The sequence below is a fragment of the Primulina tabacum genome, chromosome 3 (assembly GCF_025594145.1).
Source record: "Primulina tabacum isolate GXHZ01 chromosome 3, ASM2559414v2, whole genome shotgun sequence".
NCBI lineage: Eukaryota > Viridiplantae > Streptophyta > Magnoliopsida > Lamiales > Gesneriaceae > Primulina > Primulina tabacum.
In genome coordinates, this window is record NC_134552.1 from 11017326 (window position 1) to 11039869 (window position 22544).

The window sequence follows — 22544 nt, forward strand, 5'->3', positions numbered from 1 at the left end:
AGAGGGCATATACTATATATTTATTTATTTATATCTAAGAGGGCATATACTTTGTCATCCTCCAATTATTCCCCGCCACCTTTCTTGCAGAAGAATATCCAGTTGGACAGATCCATCGCTTCCGTGGCCCATCTTCTCTATCTTCCAACTCCGCAATTGTACGCCACCGATCCAAAAGAATCATAATAGACCCAAGACCCTGGAAAAAAGGCTGTCTTTATTTGATTTGAGCACATTTTACACACTAATAGCAACTCATCAAAGCAGCACCTCTCCTTTTGTTTTCCCTGCACAGCTCTCTCATATAATTTTGAGTCAAACTGTTTCTTGCTCTTGGGCATCAAGAATTAGAAAACCCATTAGTTTAATTGGTTAAAGACTATATTTTTGCAGCTTGGCGGGTACAAAAAGTGGAAAATTCAAATGACTATTATTACCCAGCAAAGGGAAGATGAGGAGGAGAACCCTCCTCCAATGTTTGAATCTGAGATGATTTCCAAGACTAGGCGTATTGCTCTTTTTGTGGAGCCATCTCCCTTTGCGTGAGTGTTTAATTCTGAACATTTGCTCCATTTCATTTTGTGCACTTCATGTGTGTTTCGTTGGCAAGATTTTGAGATCTTCTTTTTTGGCTTTAATTTCTGGTGGTTGATCCGTCTTTGGTAGGGAATTGAACTGATGATTTTGCGGTCATGTACTTGGTATCGTACAAGTCTAGATGTAGTATCTTGACGCAAATTATAAGATCACAAGATCTATTAAATTGGACTAACAAATTTGCTTGTACACGAATTTCGAATTTATGTTTGAATAGATTATAAATCATTGAAGTTGTAGTCTGTAACCAATAGTGTAAAAGTTTCCTTTTATGATTCCTGTTAGAATTGAAAAGCAAAGTTGTTGTCTCTATTGCTCAAGGTATTTGCTGCAAGCTGGCGCTGGCATTGGCATGTGCAAAAAGACCGCCTCATTTTTTGTTGTTTCTTCTCTGTTTTTTGGTATTTATACCTATCAAACTAGCTTATAACTGTGATTCCATGATACGCTATTTGATAGTCCGTGATTGAAATATGGCTAGTCATTTTAAATCACGATGAATTTTCTCTTGAGAAATGAACCGGGAAATTTCTCTGACTTTAAAAGCAATCAATTTAAATCGGTGTGTATCATTTTCACTCATCTAAGACAGGGATTAACATTGTTTGTGTATTGTCCCTTATGTATGTTGTTTTGAAATATTTTAACTTATTCTTTGTATGATTGTATCCTTCTATGTTTTATTTGTCCCTAGCTGTTACCTACATTTGCCATTTGCTTCAATCAGCTTAATCAAGATTATCATCTGCTGCTCAATATCTCCTCGAGTTAATCTACTCAAGAACCATCAAATATTCAAGTTATTCAATTTCAGTTTCTGATTTTATTAATTATTCTATTTTGCATTATTCAAGTACCCATGCACTCCTTTTGCATGATTTGTACTTCTACATTCAGATAAATCTTCATTCGTTGACTTCAAATGTTTTGGAATTATACGCAGTTATGTCTCTGGATACAAAAACAGGTTCCAAAATTTTATTAAATATCTACGGGAGATGGGAGACGAGGTACATTTTTCATGCTGATAGTTGTTTACACTTGTAAATTAGAGATATTCACGACTGTTTATGTTTTGCTTTATGAGGCTGCACAATAATACTAGGTTTATGCTACATGATTTCATTTGGTGGACAATGATCATTCAAATCATGAAACACATCTCCCGGTGTGTCCCCAATCCTAACCATGAATCAAAGTGAAAGTGGATCAAGCTAAATGTGCAAGGCCCTTAGTTATGAGTTTAACCATTTTAGTAAATTTTATTAGGAGCCTGATTATATCTATTTTGGACCTCAACATTTAATCATATTTTTTTGTAGGCCATTTTTTGTGCTAACTTAAAACTTTATTTTAAGCCCGTTTTGAATTGTTAGCATGCACAAACTTTTTTTTTAATATCAATAAAAATTGCGAGTTTTCTCTAACTCTTGTTAATTATTCTTTGAGTCTTGCAAACATTCAAACTTATCTCGATTTATGGCTTTTGTTTTTCAAAGGACTATTTTCCAAAAGAATTCAAATCTTGGTAAAATCCGATCTATGATTGATAGTTTAGTTGATTCTTGCTTCCATGATTTGAGCTTAGTATCATGGCAGTTGTCTTTAAGTCGTTAAAAATATTTATACGGGCCTTCAGTATATTGTTGGGATTTTCGTTTCTTTCTTGGGTTTGATTCCTAAATTCCTTTTTTTTCTCACTTGAACCAAAATAACTTATTTCGTTCATGTCTTTGTTATCACATGATCCTCATTTAGAAATATTTCTTAAGAGCATAAAAATTGAAAACATTAGCATTTTTTTGTATTCCGGTCATTTTATCTCTGAAAGGTAGTCTTTCGATGTGGGATTCAGGTCATGGTTGTAACAACTCACGAAGGAGTGCCACAGGAATTTTATGGAGCCCAATTGATTGGTTCAAGAAGGTTAGTGCTGGTATTTTGGTCTAATGTTGAATCAAAGACATTGCACTTCTTGTGTTTTTTCTTAACCCGAAAAAATCTTGTAAAAGGACCATGGTTTCAAGTTACAAAATCTGTATCCTTTTGCTTCTGTCAATATGCACTGTCTTGTTCCGATGGAATTGTGGTTTTGAATTCTCTTTACAGCTTCCCTTGTCCCTGTTACCAAAAGGTACCCCTATCACTAGCACTTAGCCCCAGAATAATCTCTGCAGTTGCACAATTCAAGCCTGACATTATACATGCATCGTCACCTGGTATCATGGTATGGTTTATCTAACTAATCTGTGTCCTTATTACTTTTGCTGCTGCCACTCGCAAAACATGGTAACGTAAATATTAGCTTGGGTTTCTTCATTGACGTATTTGCATCTTTTGTAGGTGTTTGGAGCTCTCTTTATCGCAAAAATGTTAAGTGTACCACTAGTGATGTCGTATCACACTCACGTTCCTCTGTACGTCTGAACTCCCAATTCACATTTTTTCTCAAATAAATCATGTTTGGATATGGTACTGATGCTATATTGTTATTTTGCAGATACATACCTAGATATACCTTCAGTTGGCTTGTTGAGCCGATGTGGTTAGTTATAAGTATGTCATTTGTAGTCATGATCTTGAATTTGAATTTTTATTTTTTAGGATAACACATTGAAGATTGAGTTATCTGTGTACAGAATTTTTGCATAGAGCTGCTGATCTTACCATTGTCCCTTCGACTGCCATTGGAAAGGATTTAGAAGATGCTAAGGTGACAGCAGGTGAAGTTTTATGTCTTGAATCTTGTTGATTAGTCTCCGCGGCAGTTTCAAAACTTATATAATCTTTATCACCCAATTTCTGCATATTCCATCTAATTTTGGTAATAAAATACTGTAAATTTCGTGCCAGTGGACCGTTCTTGAAACTGTGTCTTGGTCATTTTGCAAAATTTCAGCTAACAGGATACGGCTCTGGAATAAGGGTGTTGATTCTGAGAGCTTCCATCCCCGGTTCCATTCTCATGAAATGAGAGAACGTTTAAGGTAAGAAACTCTAATCAAATCATCTTGAAATACGATTTCCCTAGTTTTTTTTGACAATACCCATTCCAACATCAGCAAGGGAGAACCGGACAGACCATTGATAGTTCATGTGGGACGACTTGGACTTGAGAAGAGCTTAGATTTTCTCAAAAGGTCTTTTTCATTTATCTAAATGGAGAAACTATATTTGTAGAATGCCATATTGACATAAATATACACTTGAGAGCAATGTTTATCAAGCACTTACTGGTGAAATGGCAAATCCTAAACAGGGTCATGGAAAGACTTCCAGATGCTCGAATAGCTTTCGTTGGAGATGGTCCATACAGGTGACATTTTATTTGCTTCATATTATCTATTAATTGAGGTGCCTGAAAACTTTAGTCTATGTGTAAGGGCGACAAATGATATGATATGCATTTTGAAGTATAAATCAAACTTTTGTAAAATATGGTTTCAGAACAATATACATGTGCCGATGGCGCACTTTATATATATTAATTACGTACATAGATTACTCTGTCCCCAACTTATAGGACTAGGGGGGCTTGTTAATCAAATCACAAAACTGTCGTCGCCATATCTCTGATAAGCTTTTTGGCAAAAGATTTTTAGCTGTATAACTCTATAATTAATTTAAGAAGTATTGAAATTTTGTGGGAACGAATAGAAATTTCACAAAAAATGTGCCCGGTAGGTTCTATCACTGCAACCAAATAAACTCATCTTGCTTTGTTTCTTTTTGGGCAGGGAGGAACTAGAGAAGATGTTTTCCAGCATGCCAGCAGTATTCACTGGTATGTTACAAGGAGAAGAGCTCTCACAGGCGTACGCCTGTGGAGATATATTTATTATGCCTTCAGAATCTGAGACACTCGGACAAGTTGTTATGGAGGCAATGTCTTCTGGACTTCCTGTTGTTGCTGCCCGAGCAGGAGGAATCCGAGACATCATCTCTGAAGATCAACAGGGTAAAACTGGCTATCTCTTTAATCCTGGAGATTTAGATGACTGCTTGAGCAAAGTAAAACCTCTTCTGCATGACCAAGAACTTAGAGAAACCATAGGAAAAGCGGCGCGTGCGGAAATGGAGAAATATGATTGGAGGGCAGCGACTCGCAAGATACGTAATGAACAGTATAATGCTGCTATTTGGTTTTGGAGGAAGAAAAGAGCTGAGTTCTTGAGGCCCTTCTTTTGGTTGTTCCGATGTATTTTTCATGTGCAGGAACCTCTCGAAATGTAATGCTGGATTGTTTGTGGGATTTGGAAGATAAGATGCATATAGTGATTGGCCTGAAGAATTGTCTGTTTTGTTATTAGCCTGTGTATTGATTTATGTATGAACAGATGAAGTTAAAGTTTGATTGTATGTATATATATATATATATTTTTGTATGTGCCTATGTTTCTTATCTTGTTTTTCCTACAGCAGAAAAATGCGTGGCATTGGTTTCCACGGGGAAAAAATTTAAATAGAAATTCATTTATCTACACGCTTTCAAAAGTACGAGTCTTTCAAACATGAGTGTGAAGATTCATTTCAAGTGCTCTTCATGACGAGTGCGTCCATAACCATTCTATACAAAAGACATATCCAAAGGTTATATGTTTTGTCTTATTTTTTTTTCAACGGTGATGGGAAACTTCGGAGCCAACTAAGAAGTGTGTCTCGGTTACATCTTTTTGTTTGGCTGGACATCATAGTCTACATGTTACTCAATCGGGATAATCGCATCATGTGTCAAACTCGATCGAGAAAGTATTGGTAAGAACAATGGGATTTGTGACCATGTAACTCTGCACTATCTGACAAACTCGGCCCGTGAAAATATTGGTAAATGCTACCCGACACCTGATCATATGACTCTGTGTTCACCTACTTTATTTTTGGATGATTGTGTGATCGTGTAATTCAACATTCGAGTGATATGTAGCGCCATGAATAGGATTGTGAATTGTGAGTTAATTATAAATTGTTTAATTTTAAAAAGGGGAACGTAAATGACAAGTATATAATGTGAGAAGTATCAAACTTGTTTAGTGGGATAATTTGTTAAGCAAAACAAGTAAATTATGGGCAGACCGAAAGTGAGTTTAATGGATTGAATGATTAAATATTAATTATTATGTGATAGGGAAAGAAATAGATAATTGTAATTAAAATGGAACCTTTTAAGCATCGTTACCCAAATACCCAACTGCTAATCTTTAATTAATAATAAAATTCTTCCACGAACAAATGTTATGTCTATATTATTATATTATTAAGCGTTAGATTCTTAGATTAACTATTTTAAAAGAAATCAAAAGATTTAATTTTATAATTATTTTTTTTACTTTATTAAAAATTTTGAGTCAAGAAAAATTCTTGTAAATTAATAATAAATTTTGTGTTAATTATTTAATATTATTTGATTAAATTAAAAATAATTATGTGCATCTTTACTGGTAATATAATATTTGTTATCTAATTTTATCAGATGAATCCTAGTATTTGGTCGGGATTCTTAATTGATAATGGAAACCAATGTTTGATTTACGAAACATATTGCATAAATTCCAAATCATTCTCCAGTCCAGCCATGGTCTCCGGCGCAAGAACAACCTCAAGATCAACGCTCCCATTTCCTTCTCTCCCCGGAAAAGCCGAGATCTTACCGTCGAATTTATTAGCCTTACCGCTTCTCACTGCCAACGGCCGCCCCCACCCGAAATCATTGTCGTACATCGGAAACCTGGGGGAGCTTCCCATGGTGATCATCGCACCGTCGAAATTCCCTAGCGGGAACAGTCTCGGATTGCTCTCCCAGTCTTTCACACCCCGTCGGACTGTAGCGTCGTCGTGGGCCACTACGTTATCGTGAAGCTGATCAGCTCCCCAGCTCAAGTCGTTGGCTAATAGCTCGCCGGATGTGGCAACGGTTGGTATGCTTTGGATTGCGTTGCCGAAATATAGTGGGGCGAGCCGCGGTTCGATCCGATGTCTGCAGTTCACCGCCATTCGGAATGTAGTCGTTTTGGTGGGGGCGAGGTTTCTGGCGCGTGTCACGGATCTCCACAGCTGGGCGCATAGGGACTGGAACGATGAGATCTCAGCCGTTGGCGGGTTGGCTTCCATGACGGACGTTAACTTTCCGTTACTTTGGCGGTTATGTGCAACTGTCCAATTGTCGTTACTTTGTTTGCTCATAATCTCCGCCGAGGAGACTTGAAGCTTTTGAGTAGGATCAGCATTGTTAGCCCTACATTTCAGTCTTAGGATCGCTTCTCTGCTGAAATGGAAGATCTTCTCCCGTAGAGGCTCGTCGCCGGAAAATGTAACCGACGGTCCCCCGGCGGGGAACGCCAGCACAGCTGGAGAATCAAAAACGGTGTCACGACAGAAGTCCGGCGCCCTCGAGATCTTACTCTCACCTCTCGCGATTTCCGCGAAGGTGTTGAAGAAGTTCCAGAAGGACGTGCCGTCGACCACGGCGTGATTCATGGTGCATCCGACGAAAACGGCATCGGTTAGTTCCGTGATCTGAATAGTAACGAGTGGCTTATGATGGCCTGCGTAGCTAAGAGTGTCGTCGAGCTGGAAGAACCTCCGGTACGCGGCGGGTATGTCCTGGTCGGGCGGAGGAACCAATGTCGTGGTAGAGAGGTGCGACGCCTTGGCATGGTAAAGATCTACACCAGCGTCGTTGCAAAGAATATACACATGGCCGGTGGCATCGTCGGTGCCGAGCCTGCCCGCGAGTGGTGGGAAGTGAGAGAGGGTTTTAGACAGGGAAAGCTTGAAAAAAGAGATGAGGGAAGCCGAGGAAAGCAGGGGAGCTGGAAGTAAAACGCCTTTCTGAATATATTGACATGAAAGCATGGGAAGATCGGATACGGAGAGCTTCAGAGATTCGAAGGCGGATTTGTTCTGAGGATACACAGTTTGTTTGGAGACAACTACCATGGAAGAAGAAGAGGGCATGATTAATTATCTTGGGTTTTCTTGACAAGTTTACGGATTGTTCGTTAGAGCTGAGAATATATATAGAGAGAGAAGTTCATGCACCTTGGTAGTTAAGAGCGAGCGAGCGAGCGATTGATTGATTGATTGATTGATTGATTGGGGTTTTCGGATAAAAAGGTGGGTATCACATCACTCACGTACCTCTCACATGGAAGTGGTGGACACTTGTCAGCTACCCATTGTTATTTCTATGCAACCATTGCCCATTTCATTTTTATTTTTAATTTTTATATAAATTTAGATTCATAATATTTAATTTTCATTGAAAACATTATTATTATTATTAGCTTATATACATTTGACATGAATATTCAATTGAAATATGTACGAACGGAAACCTAATATATATGATCTCAAGTATGCATGCATCCCGCTATCAACAGAGTTATTTGAATCAAGAACTCTGTGATTAGTTCTTGAACATAACCAAATTCAGTTCAGAATCCATATCCAGAAACCCCTTGAGACAAGTTACATGTAACATGAACAAATTCAAGTTCCACAGCCTATGAAGGTATAAATTATGGGAAAATGTTACGCTCACATGCATGCGATGGCAAGAGTGACTCGTTCGTTATATGTTTATTCACATCCAGAAACCCCGGTCCGAAGCAAAACAAAATCAAAAAGAGAGAGCAAGTTTCACGAGCTATGGATTGAATAAGCCAGCGGTAAACGGTAATACAAATAATAGCGTGTGGGAAAAAAGTGAGAGCAGTAATCTTAATGGGCCACGAAAGAGTCGATTTTGTATCGAGTGGTGGGCCGCGGGATCCACGTTTTGAGTTTACATGTGTGGACGACTTAAGACTTCCGGACAATTTAGACGTCCGGACATTTGAAAATTATTCACATTTAACATTATTTCTTTCTTTCTCTTCTTTCTTTCTTAGGTTTTTGTTTCCTTGTTTTTTTAATTAAAATAAAGTTGTAATAGCGACGTATTTCAAGAAATATGGACTTATCATTAATTAAACTTGTAAACACGTCTGGAAATATGGAATCCTTGGTGCCGTCCATGGTTTTACGGACGACGCTGTCGTATTAGTGGAATACTCGTAAATTAGCACGTGAAACACAGCTACATTGCTGTTTTTGTCCATAACCTCATCTCTTATTCACGACTCGTGCTTAAATTTCTAGGCAAGTGCGACAATTATGTAATATTATTTTCTTGGCTTAATATATTCATTAAATTAATTTGATTCGTTATTGATTCTAGGTGGAAACTATTAATTCACACGAGAGTTGATTTGTGTAAGTGATTAGTCGAATAACAAAACTTGTATCAAATGAAATTATGTGGTTTTTATGAAAACGATATTTTAGATAATAAATCATAAAATATATCAAAATTTAAAAGTGGTTATTATATATTATATACAATTATATTAATAATGGATAGAGACAGGATGTATCGTATCCTCCTCAAATATATCAAAATGCCGAATCTAGGCAATGATTTCAAGGTGACGTCACAAGTAAAAAACAATGTCTTCGTTCATGTACCTACTAATTACAAGAGCTTCATTGCCATTATTAAATTAATGATCTCAATCCCACTACGGCGGAGAGAGATACCAACCGAATTATCATCGGTTTTTTAAAATGTATTTTTTTATATGATATATGATCATATATCACGATTTTTTTCTTAATTACGTAATTTTAAAAATTTAGCAATGATATTAGTCATTTAATAACATTATTTAAGCCCGACTGATTCCTAAACACACCCGATTATGTCTAAGAAATAAAGTGTTTTGGGCCATATCTTAGGTTGTCACAACCTCGATATATGGCCATGATTAACTCTGTGAAAAGAAAGGCGAGAGGGAGATGGCCTATGTGTTTCTTGTCCAAAGGATGGAGGGGGAAAAAAAAAACCCAACTTGCGAATCCGACAAATTTAGGTGCGTAACACACAACACCACAGTTAGTTCAGTGTTTTTGTGTGGTTTTGGTTGAAAAGGCTGTGTTTTTCGGATAAGGTAGCTAGTCTTCGTGTTCATGTATTATATTATTCTCCAAGATTTAGATACAATGAATACAGTTCTGAGTACATACATCATATTTAGTGTGCTATAGAAAATAAGGTGTAACAACACGTAATATGTTATTATATATTACGTGCAACCATCTTTGATCCAGCAAGTCTCCAACCAACAGAGACCTGAAACAACATTTGGAGTTATTATCTGAGCCGATGAAGTAGGCGAGACTTTTCACGTGCCTGAATGTTCGTGTTTCATCTTACTGGTTGTTGGTGCTTCGGCTGCCCTATTGATGGCAACATTTGGTCTTTTGTATGGATGCTATCAGCTTGTATAAATAGATGATTTTCCAGGCTTGAAAACATGTACACAAGAAATCCTGCATTCTACCTCCTGCTTGCTCCCTGGGCATACTGTATCTGCCTCTGCGTGTTCCATTGATAAAGTTCAGGTGATCTTTTGTTCGTCAGTGTGGTGATTTGTACAACATCACTACATATCTGTCCGTTGTATCCTGAGAAACAGTCGTCCGGTTAAATCCTCGAAGCACATCCAGAGGGGACGAATCTGTTTCAAAAAAAAATGTACATGTTATAGGTCTCTATTTGTTTTTGTTCTTATATACACAATATTTAAACCGTCAACAATATACCTATTTCATTACTGTTTTGTCTTTATGAGTTTACATCTACAACTTTATTATTAGCAATTTCTCTTAACAATATATATATTTACATGGAAAATATGCAATATACACTAATCTAACACAAAACTCATGCATCACTTGAATGGTCAAATTTAGAATGTCTTCAAAGACAAGGAAGTTCGATGAAAAACATTGTATTGTACTATGATCATGTATCAAGAAAAATGTGAAGCAATTAAACACATTTTTTTTTTGGAATGTATGAGACAAACCAATTTTGAATGGCTGCTTTTAAACTGAAGAACGTTTGATGTAATCTTAAATAATCACACTTGGAATAAATTAGTGAGGCACATTGAACCTCACTCAATAACAATCTATTCCACGGGAGTATTCAAATTGACAATTTCCTTGTCACATCCTGTGAAAAACACATTTTGGAAACGGCAGAAAATTTAATTACTACTTTATTTTGATTTTTAAAATGATCCCAACGTTTTTCGAAATTGCATTTTATACTCCCAAGGGTTTCGAACTTAATTAGTGTATGTATATATATAAAATCTTTTGAGTTGTAGTTGAAATTTTTTTAACAAATTGATTTTATTTTAAAAATATTTTCGAGATTGTGAGTTGTAAACAAAAGGATATGTGTCATGTGCTACGACTTATGAGATATAAATTTGTGAGACGAGTCGATTCGATCTATACTTACAGTGAAAAAAATTATACATTTGATATAAAAATTAATAATATTTCTCAGTCAAATAATCATATATTACACAATATTATTTCATAATATAACTAATCAAAAATTAATTTTTAACATAAAAGTGATATTTTAATAATTCGGATGGAATATCTATACATCATGAGATGGTCTCACAAGTCGAGGGTGAATTTTTTTTTTTTTTTTGGAAAAAAGGCTAAGAAAAAGAGAGAGAACGTAGAGGAGACGTGATGAAAGAATTAACCCTTTTGTTTGAATGCCAGCCTCAGATGCATTTTGGACGCGAATAATTATTTCTTTTAGCCTATTTGATCAAATCTGAAAATTAGATAACTTCGTATATAAAATTAATGACGTTTTAAATTCCTATATTTTAAAAACTAGAAGTGAAATATTTTGCAAATGGGATAAATATGCCTGATTTTTTAGGCAAAAACTTGTGTGAGACGGTCTCACGGATCGTATTTTGTGAGACGAGTCTCTTATTTGGGTCATCCATGAAAAAATATTACTTTTTATGCTAAGAGTATTAATTTTTATTGTGAATATCGATAGAGTTGACCCGTTTCACATATAAAAATCCGTGAGACCGTCTCATAAGAAATCTATTCATGAGATAAATATGCCTGGTTGTTTTATACATAGAGTTGAAAAATATCTTTATAGCATATTTTTTTTTTCATATTTCACATGGAAGATAAATACAATTTGACTTTATTTGCATGAAATTAGAATTTCCCATTATAAAGATTTTTATAATATCAATTAACAAAATTTGTGATCATTTCCAGGAAACCCAAGAATTTCAACATGCCGTCGTCCTTCTCTGACTAGTTTTTGGTGTAGTTTTTTTTTCAAAATTCCAAATTTCCCCACACCTTTGGCTTTAGTGTAAATACTTTTTTTAAAATTGAATTTGACGCTTTCGAAAATGAAAAATATTTTGTTTTGTTTATTAAAATATTATTTATTTATACTTTGATTTAGTTTAATATAATGTGCTTAAATTTTCATAATTATAGAAAAATCATCTTACTAAATATAATCTAATACTTAATTTTAAAAATACCATCACAAAAGCAAGACTTGATAAATAAAGCATATAAAATACATAATATTCATATATTAATTATTACGTGCTTCCTCGATATTGTATATAAAACTATCGACTTAAATTGTGAGATTAAAATCAATGGGCCCAAAGCCGGGTGGACTCTAAATGATCCATATTTCTGTGCAAATGGGCCAGCTTTACATAATTGAAATTATCACTGTTCCATTTAATTGTTTGTGGGCCGTATTTACATAATGGAAATTATCACTGTTCCACGCAATGTATGGAACAAAAAAAAAATTTCATGCTTGGACTATTGTGTGAATTTAACCGCACAAATATTTTTATTTTGCTCATCAAGTCAAACTTCCCAAACTTGACACGTATAAATATATGAATCCTGATTTCGCCTTTAAACAAAGAGTCATTTTCATGTTAACGATAATACATGCATGATTGAGAAAAATTTGTGTGACGAGTCGTATTTTGTAAGACATATATCTTATTTAGGTCATATATGAAAAAAAATATTATTTTTTATGCTAAGAGTATTACTTCTTATTGTGAATATCGATAGAAAGTGACCCGTTTCACAGATAAAGATTCGTAAAATCGTCTCAAAAAAAGTCCTACTATACGTGATTTTGCATGTTCTTTCTACTCTACCTTTCCTTGGATATGTTTCACAAGCTTCCACTAAATTTATTCGTGTGCATATTTTGGTGGGCCATACAAGAAAGGACCATAGACAAGTATTACTTTATGCCACAAGGATTTAGTCGGCCATCCCTTAATTCTCTCCTCCCTCTTTATTTCTTTCTTTCTATCTTTCACATGAGATTAATATTACTTTTCAGTTCTTCAACGAGTCGTGCAAATTATAGATTTTTGGTTTAAAATCTTTTTTGTATATTTGTGTTAGATTTAGTTTTGATTTGATTGTAAAAATAGCTTATTTCATGCAACTTACCATGCATACCATCAAAAAAATTATGATTTTCCATGGTATTAGAAAATGCGATCGAGTTGAAAAAAAGGGTACGAGAATCTAGTGAGAATAAGAATAAAGATCACAGACATAAAATTATTTTAGGTTGTAAGATAAGGTATATGGTCTAAATATACTTAAGGGGGAATATCATGATCATTAAGAATAAAGTAGTAAAGTTCTTCAAATGGGGCAACTTGCAAGAAAAAAAGAGAGGGGGTGCTCCATTTGAAAAAGAAAAATAGAGAGTGGGGTTGGTTTGTCATTTCCCGAAAGAGGTCGTTTTCGTGAGAATTTTAATTTGCTCGTGTTCCTAGTGGCTGCGGTGGGAGCTAAAACAGTAAATAAGAACTTCAAGATTTAGTTTTGATTGTGTCCGATCAAATAGAGATATATTTCAAATCTTATGATTGTTTTTTTTTTTTTTTTGTTCTAAAATTTGTAATAAATTTTATAGGTTTCTTGTTGGGATCAATCCTAGAGTTATTACCATTAGTTAGCAAACAAGAAGAGACAGTAGTGTGGGAAAAATAGCAAATAAGAGTGAGAATGCCGTTTGACTTATAATTTGGTTCGGAGCCCTTTATTTGGAGAGGAATAATGGGGTTTGACTTCCCTCTTTAGATTCATATCTAAAGGTTGAAGGACTAATAGTTCTCCCAACTTTTTAAGATGTGAACTCTATTTTCGGGCCAAGGATTTTTTGCCATAGTGGTAGGAGTGAGACCTCAAACTTTGGGTTCAAATCTCACATAATTAGATTAGATGTAGACAAATCTTACACCCTCATTTTATCTAAAAAAAAAAAAAAAACTTTATCCTCTCGGAGGACTTAGGTGTCACTTGTATTTTTAAAGTCAAGAATTGTTTGAATTTCAAGAAATATGTTTTTAAATATAATTTCCATAACCATTAAATCAAATAGAATAAATGGAAAATTTTCAACTTTTAAATGCACTTGAAGGAAAAAATATGGTCGAAATGCTTGGAGAATTACTTATCAGTATCAATATTCTATGAAAGATATTGTGTGGATTGTCAGAACACATTGAACACTAGATTTGATCCCTGGTTAGACCCATTGGTTAATTTTTTTCATAAATGTGATTCAAAACCCGCCCAAAAGGACGGAGACAGAGAGATTCGAAGAAATGTAACAAAGAAAAGATAGTAGGATCTGAGCATGAGATGCTTGCGTTTCTTTTAATCATCAAATCATGGAAAATATTATATTCGGTCAAGTTGGAATCATAGGACAACCAGAGAGTAAGAATCTAAGTTCAACCGGGGGAAGTTATGTTTCGGTTTTGATTTATTTTTTCGCTGATAATATTTACATTCGTAAGTTGACAATTTCTCATCGTGAACAGCTGAAAATTAAAACCATAATTTCTTTATAATTCAAGGTTGATGAAATCTTGCTGACATGACATGTATGGAGTACTAGTTAAGTCTCCTAGCAAAATCAGCTTTTGAGAGCTGTAAAAATCAATTTTGGTGCGCGCGTTGCACCTGGAAAGTTGCACTGTTATAAAGGTTGAATCCAAATGAAGAATTCCCTGGCAAATGAGTGATGATCAAGCCGCTGTTTCCAGGAACAAAGCCCATCATCGACCCTGGATCTTGCAGAACATTAGACTCGTACATTTCCGGCACAAAACCTGTGATTTCGTCTGGGTTTTGTTGGGATTTCAAGATTAAGGCTGATTTATGCGGCGAATCAGGCCTGTTTAGATCTTTATCAGGAGATGAAGAATCGGTTTCGATAAGATTCAGAGTCGTGATATCATGTATGCTCGATCTTCTCTTGTCCTTGCCCCCGGAAACCTGCCTGATAAAGTACTTCTGAGCATGACTCGCGACCTGAGTCGGGGTCCTCGTTGTCACGAAGTTGCGCGAAATGTTCCTCCAATCCCCTTTTCCGTACTTTTTCAGGCCCAACAGAAATTGCCTGACGCCTTGAAAATAAGTAAGGTCTTACAAGAAGAAATCAAAAATCAAGAAAAGTAAAATCAATTTAGTCACCTGTGTTCCTCCTCGGTCCAGGGCACCCCTTTTTTCCGTTCGTGATTCGAACCCCGAATCGAAGAGCTCCGTTTCCCGCCTGGATTATCCGATGGTTTCAATCCCTGACAGGGGTGACTACTCACCCACTCCAAGGTGAAAGTGTTGTTCGCGTAACCTGGAATTGGGATTAGCCCTGCTTCTATATCACTAACATCCTCTACCAATTCTTTATACTGGTTCATCACATCACTTACCGTCTTTCCAGGAATCATGGCCGCCACATTGTACCACCTGTCAGGGGTATCTTTATCGAAGAACGCCAGTGCATTTTCAAATCTTTTATTTTCCTCGGGTGTCCATTTCGTCATCACCTTATTTTCCTCGAACAACCAGTCTGATGTCCTGATCCATGGCTGCAGCGTTTCTCTATTCATTGTCTGTATCTCACCACCTAGTGACGTGAATTTCCTAAAACAAAAATCCCACCTGGAATTGAAGCAAAGGAATTTGCAGCCAATACAAGAGTAGATATAGATAAGTGGAGATTTGCTAGCTAGTGCATTAAGTCAAAAAATAGGAATCTGAATACTACTTTTTTTTTTTCACACACATGGTGAGGAATCTTGGAAAGGCCACTCAACTTTCCTGTGCCCAAGGAAAATTTCAAGAAACTGTTGAAAAAATGTGGATACCGAAAATACAATAGGCGGACAAAGGATGAGGACAAAGTGAAGAAAGATGCAGTGAACCTGTGACAGAAAACAGTATAGAGCCGTCATGTGATGGACAAAACTACAGTATTCACAGATTAAAACTCCATTAAACAGGAGAAAATTCTTCGCGAGTTAAAATCAAAATCACGAAAAATGGTTGTTTCTTTCGTTTAAAGTATTCGAAGCTGATTACTGAGGTCGAAGAAGTGAATCAATGTTCAGACTATATTCGTAATTGTATGTTAAGAGTAGAGGGAACGATGTTTAGAGTAGAACAACGCATAAAATTTGTGATATAAAAGAAGAGAGGGAGACTGACATACGAAGGGTGCTTATCAATGATTGGATGGTAGAAGCCTATTGGGCGTGGACTGTGGTGTGGAGCTTTTTTTATTAAAAAAAAAAATTTGTTTAGAAAAACATATAAAAATATTTAAATTATTTTGCGATTTTAAAAAAATATGTTTTCGCTCTGTGTAAATATTACGGCATTATATTATGATTCAAAACATTATATTTCTTGTATTAAAAAAATATTATATTTTTAAAAATTTAAATACTTTTTTTTATTAAGAGTTAAATAATCTAATATATTGATATGATATAACATACTCAATAGAATATTTCTTTTTCCAAAAACATAAAAATATAATACATACATTGTATTTCCAATTTAACTTTTATACCAATTACCAATTAAAGAGATTTTTGTATTAACTTCTCTTTGTATCATGGCAAAAATTTATGTGAGACGATCTCACGGGTCATATTTTATCAAACAAATCTATTATTTGTGTCATCCATAGAAAAGTATTGCTTTTTATGCTAAGAGTATTACTTTTTATTGTAACCATCGGTAGGATTGACACGTCTCACATATAAAGATTCGTGAGACGGTCTCACAAGAGACCTACTCTTTTATTATCTTGTTTTGTAAATATGAAATGTAATTAAATAAACGGGATATATACAAAGAACTTACCATTTAGTAGACAATCTGTCAATTTTCATGCCAAGTTGCCTGTTCTATTTGTGTATTATGAACAATCTTGTTTTAAACATGAAACACACACACACACACACACACACACACATATAGTTGATTTTTTAAAAATAATAAAAAATAAATATAATATCTTTAAAAAGTATAAATTTAGTTTACTTTCTACATTATATTCAAGTGGGTCGGGTCATATATAACGGGTTCTTCCCCAGTATATATAATGTACATTAAAAATGTGCCATACCCTGTCTCCAGCTTGTGGATGTCTCATAACTGAGTTTATTTTTAAAGATTATTTAAATAGTCACTGAATATTTGGTGTATTATTTTTAAAAAAAATAAACACTTCCAAAAATAAAAATAAAAAAATCAATATACGTACATATGTAATGAAATAATGAAATTTACCCTATGATTTGGAAGGATGTCATTTTTGAGTCCAACTCGAGCAAAAATAAAATTTTAAATTTACTTAAATGTTATTCAAATGAATATTCAAGCTCCACTCGAGTTAAATACATAAATCACTCGAGTTAGTGATTCGGCACTGTGCTTATCACCTAAAAAAATGAATTTTTTTTTTTGTTAATTAGTCTTCTTCGTTCGAGGTTCTCTAGCTCCCTGTGTTTCTTGAAAATTTCTATGCACAGTATATTATATTATGTTATATAATAATGTAAATTATTATTCAATATTGATATAAATTTACTCCTTATCAATTATTGGTCGATGATTGATTGCATTGCATTTATTGTATTAAATAAATAAATTTACCAAAAAAGAAGACGAAATTTACCTAAAAATAAACAGAAGTTGTTGGGCTCTGGAATTTGCAGCTTTTGCATTTAGGGGACCGCAAGCCTGTCTTTCTTCGGGGACAAATTTTATATATATATATATATTTCTCCATCTTCCACGTAACGATTTTACCGATACACAATTTATGATGATTGTGAAGCATCGTAATAATTTCGATATCTATATCTATATATATATATATATTTTCCTTGAAAGAATAATTCAGATAATCGCAATTTTTGACTATATAAAATTTATTTATTAAATATCGAACTGCGATATAACAATATGTACGTGGTTGAGGTAAGAAACAATCATGGGATATCTTTATACAGTTTAAATTTCTGTTAGATTATTATTTCTTTAAACCATTCACTTTTGCGATTATGCAAAAGTAAAAATTTAAGATTTAGAGCATAGTAAATATGATGAATTATCCCTTTTTTAAGTTATTTTTAACTTTAGTTTTTAAATTATTTATTATTTTATCCATTTCAAATATATAAATTTGTTTGTTTTTCACACGATTTAAGGAAGATAATTGGAAAACCAATTATAAAAACTGATTTTTACTTAATTAGTGTTTCATGAATTATATATAAAAAATTATTAGAATTAGGTAATAAATGATTTAATGAAATACGGGTATTTAGTCAAGAGTATGTATCTTGTGAGATGGTCTCACGAATCTTTATCCGTGAGATACCAGTAATACTTTTAGTATAAAAAGTAATAATTTTTCATGGACGACCCAAATAAGAGATCTGTCTCACAAAATACGACTCGTGAGACCGTCTCACACAAGTTTTTGCCCTTAGCTCAAAGAATACGATTAAATATAAACTATATATCTAGGAATTGAAGAGTGAAAAAAATATATATTTCGGGAGGAGGTAGTATTATTACGCTTGAATTCTATAACACGGATGATGTTGCATGTATAAAATCCCACAAAAAACCAACATGTATATTAATCGTATACATATTAATTATTTAATTTGTAATTAATGATTTCCACTCGAGCAAACTTTACTTTTACTCAAGAAACAATAGAGCTTAGCACCGATAAAAACAGGAAGGAAAAATCCAAAACTAGAGCTTAGTTATCACAACTCATGCCATCCTATATTCTTGGTTTAATTACTTCGAACTATTTGGCCTACTACTTACCATTAATTTCTTGCAAATGAAAATTAAACTCGAACGAAAAGTTTATATTCATACAAATTTTGCATTATTTAGATTCAACATTTTGGCAGATCTTTAGGAGGTGGGATGATGGATTCATTCGGGCCATTTCCATTGTCCACCAAGAAAGCCATTTTCAGCCCCCATGTCGTGTGCACTTCCAAATGGCAATGCATAAACCAGACTCCTGAAAATTTTACGTGTTACAGTGGTTAGTTTCTTCTTCTAATTAAATACATTAACTTGTTCCATTCTACTGAAGTCAAGTGGTGCTGAGTCCAAGATAGATAGATATTTATATACCTGGATTATCTGCTCGGAATCTGATGGCTACCCACCCACCAGATGGCACACCGATTGTGTTCCTTTCGACAGGATCAACAAGATTGAAGTTCTTAGGATCTGTATTTGGGTTATAATTTCCTAGCCCTTTTCCCATTGCAAAGAAATTGAATCCGTGCAGATGAACGGGATGGGTTTCCGGCGCAATAATTCCAGTATCCTGTAAAACTACCTGAACTGTATCATTGTAAGAAACCCTGTAAACCTTTGTTCCACTCGTAGTGCCTAGATTGGAAGGAGGGTTGCCGGTATAGTTGAACTTAAATGGTGGATTCCCGGGAAAATCAGTGGTGAAAACTCCCTTAATCTTGAAGTAATGCGCTTGTAGAAGAGCAGTACTCGGCATCACGAACGTGACATTATTTAGCGAGGCTACGATGCGGCTCCCGTTTGCTGCTTTGCAAGTGGAGCACGGATTGATCCCCAGCCCGACGGTGAACAACAGAGAATGATCGATTTTTTGTGGGACTTTCGCTGGATATTTTTTGGAGTTGAGACTCCTTAACGAGTTTGTGAAACTGTTAGCAACTGGCGTGGCATTTCTTGCTGGCAGGGTTGAGAATGTGGTCGGAGAACTGGCCTGTGTGCCGGAGTAATGCAAAGTCGCGGTGGCCGTCATGTTGTCCACTGCGACAATAGCTGTGTCCATGAACGTTGACGCTGCCACCATGTACCTTCCAACACCCCGGTCAGCTGCCACGAGCACGTTGGTGGTCTGACCTGGTGCGATCAAGATTGTGTCTGTTTTGAAGGGTTTCACGTAAGTGGCATCGACTTCTACTACAGTCATTTTGTGGCCTGCAATCTTGAAAAAGAGTTCTTCGTTGAGTGCAGCGTTGATCAGGCGCAGCATGTATGTGTTTCCAGGCGCAACATTTAGTGTAAATCCACCTGGAAAACGTAGAGACATATAGTACTGGTTGATGAAATATCCTAAACTGGAATTGTTTTGTGCATATACTGTTGTGCTTAGATTTGGTTTTTGGTACCTCTGGAGGAGCAGCTAGAGATGGGACCTGGATGGCCGTTGATTGTGTGAGCATCCGAGACATTCGGAGCGAGGCCGGATTTTATAGCTTCGTTGATCACAGCTTCAGTATCTGATTTCCACCATTCAGCTACAAATCAAGTACACGCGACTTCAGTCATCTCATAATGTTCAATAATTGAAACTAATATCAATAACTATATATAGCGAATATTGGTATGCTTTGGAACCACCATAGAATATTAAGTCCCATGGATTTACCTAGGACGACAACGGTCTCATGATCGGGTTTGGGGAAAGGATACGGGACACCAAGCTTCGGCAAAATGACTAAACCACCGTGCAGGGTGGCTCTGAGCCATAGAATATGCGCGTGCCAGAGTAGTGTTCCCCTTTGGCCTGTGATGGTGAAGTTGTACACATAGGTTTGTCCTGTCTGGATAGGGCACTGCGTAATATATGCTGGCCCATCCGCCCACCCTGTCCTGAGTTGCCTGACTCCGTGCCTTGATCCATCCAGTTATAAATATACATATATTAGGCTACAGTACAAGTGACACCAAACAAATTGTATTACTGCATGTTTTACCAGTGGATTGAAACGTTGTATTTCACGTGGTTGATGACCTTAACGACGACTGTATCGCCTTCCCGAGCATAGATGGTTGGGCCCGGAAATTGTCCATTGACGGTCACGATGGATTTGGATGAGCACAAACGAGTGACATTTTTCAGTCACCACCTGAGTACCAGAACAAGTTACGTACTTACTATTATTATTAATTATGTATGCATGGACTACTGGAAATCTGAGTGTTGAGTTAGTAGGTAGCTCTGAAAAAAGAATTTGGTAGAGATTTTATAAATTTTTAATTAAATATCTTGAAACCAGGATTGCAGTTTTCCTTGAATTTTGCAGTTTTGACATTATTATATGCACATTGTCCGAATGTGCAAGATAATATATATGTTATAAAACCGGCCGGCAAGCAAATAATTAAAGAGAAGACATATATAAAAACCGAATGATCAAAGATTTGCATATACTTACATTGAATTTATAATGGCGAGTCCTCGACTCGACGACTAACACGGGGAACAAACACTGATACGAGGATCAAAACTCGAACCCATGAATCCATATCTGTGAATTTTACTGGTTTGTGTGTAAGAAATGAGAGAAGTACTGCAGCTTAATTGGTTGCAGTTGATATGTCTTTGGTGATTGTTGCATTCAATCTTGACGGGGCAACTCAACATTTTATAGCTGACAATTAAGGGTGGAACAATGCTACCATAACGTCGTTTTTCCAACGTTAGGTGAAACCATGCACGGATCCTTTAAAATTAAGATTTCGTAGCAAAAATTAAGGTTTTTATAAACTATTATATGTTTATATTCATTTCTTAATTGTCACATAAAGTAGTTTCGTTTATTTTATAATGGGAGATTTGTTGGACTTTCTAATTATAAATTAGCCACTTTACTTATTATAGTTAATTTCACCGGCATAAATCTATGCCGTTGAAATTGTAAGTTTATTATTTTATTTTTTTATGCATGTATGTTTGTCTCTTTACGATTTTGATCATCTATGTTATCAAATTTTAGTTTTATTCTCATATGTTCCAATTTTTGGCAATTTTAATTCTTTTTATCTGGAGTGTCGATTTCACTACACACATCAGCGCTTCATTATAACTATATTAGTGTCACATCATCTCCAAGTCCGAAAAATAATTAAAATTGCAACAAAAAAATATTACAGGCTAAAACTGAAAATCGATAATATAGAAAACCAAAATCGCAAAGAGACAAATATACAAGACCGAATTAAAATTTTAAACGAAACTTTCTGATTAATTTTATGAGACGGATCTCTTATTTGGGTCATTCATGAAAAATATTACATTTTATGCTAAGAATATTACTTTTTATTGTGAATATCGATAGGGTTGACCCGTCTCACAGATAAGATTCGTGAGACCGTCTCACAAGAGACCTACTCTAGATATGACAAAAACTTGTGTGAGACGGTCTCACGGGTTGTATTTTGTGAGACGGATACCTTATTTGGGTCATTCATGAAAAAATATTACATTTTATGCTAAGTATATTACTTTTTATTGTGAATTTAGGTAGAGTTGACCCGTCTCACAGATAAAGATTCGTGAGACCGTCTCACAAGAGACCTACTCTTTAGATATAGATTTGTTGATGAAGAGAACAAATACAAATCTAATAATATATATGAGGTGATAACGAATATAGTTGGGGGAGAGCACTCACTCATAGTCACATACTGATCGATGAAACCTTAAAAAAGGGGAAAATAATTTATATAGTTTGAAAGCTAAGAAAAAGTACTATCGGCGCCAGCAATTGGGTATACTCAACAAACTCGTCTAAAAATTCATCATTACAACTAAACTAATTTGGAACAACTCATTAGCAGTTATCATTACCTTCTCAATATAACATTTTTAAGAAAATTACCTA

General features: G+C 35.2%; 4 protein-coding genes across 4 annotated transcripts; 1 reads left to right on the forward strand and 3 right to left on the reverse strand.

Annotated features, from left to right (window-relative positions):
- Nucleotides 1-193: 193 nt before the first annotated feature.
- Nucleotides 194-4999, forward strand: LOC142540233 (sulfoquinovosyl transferase SQD2-like). Its single transcript, XM_075646231.1, has 11 exons — nt 194-542; nt 1541-1607; nt 2453-2523; nt 2707-2824; nt 2941-3014; nt 3098-3153; nt 3237-3320; nt 3497-3584; nt 3660-3737; nt 3857-3913; nt 4335-4999. Exons 1-11 carry the CDS (start codon nt 424-426, stop codon nt 4828-4830), a joined length of 1308 nt encoding a protein of 435 aa, XP_075502346.1. The 5' UTR covers nt 194-423; the 3' UTR covers nt 4831-4999.
- Nucleotides 5000-6091: 1092 nt separating this feature from the next.
- On the reverse strand, nt 6092-7591 carry LOC142540235 (putative acetyltransferase At3g50280). Its single transcript, XM_075646235.1, has one exon. It carries the CDS (start codon nt 7549-7551, stop codon nt 6124-6126), a length of 1428 nt encoding a protein of 475 aa, XP_075502350.1. The 5' UTR covers nt 7552-7591; the 3' UTR covers nt 6092-6123.
- Nucleotides 7592-14282: 6691 nt separating this feature from the next.
- LOC142540236 (transcription factor DIVARICATA-like) lies at nt 14283-16022 on the reverse strand. Its single transcript, XM_075646236.1, has 2 exons — nt 15031-16022; nt 14283-14956 (listed from the first exon to the last, which is right to left on the reverse strand). The coding sequence occupies exons 1-2, from the start codon at nt 15444-15446 to the stop codon at nt 14494-14496; spliced, it is 879 nt and encodes a 292-aa protein (XP_075502351.1). The 5' UTR covers nt 15447-16022; the 3' UTR covers nt 14283-14493.
- Nucleotides 16023-18499: 2477 nt separating this feature from the next.
- On the reverse strand, nt 18500-20773 carry LOC142540239 (laccase-4-like; the record flags this gene model as incomplete). The annotated part of the gene is made up of 5 exons (XM_075646241.1): nt 18500-18901; nt 19018-19947; nt 20046-20174; nt 20306-20550; nt 20634-20773. Coding segments are annotated over 5 exons (1575 nt in total), but the record flags the coding sequence as incomplete, so codon positions are not given.
- Nucleotides 20774-22544: the final 1771 nt, after the last annotated feature.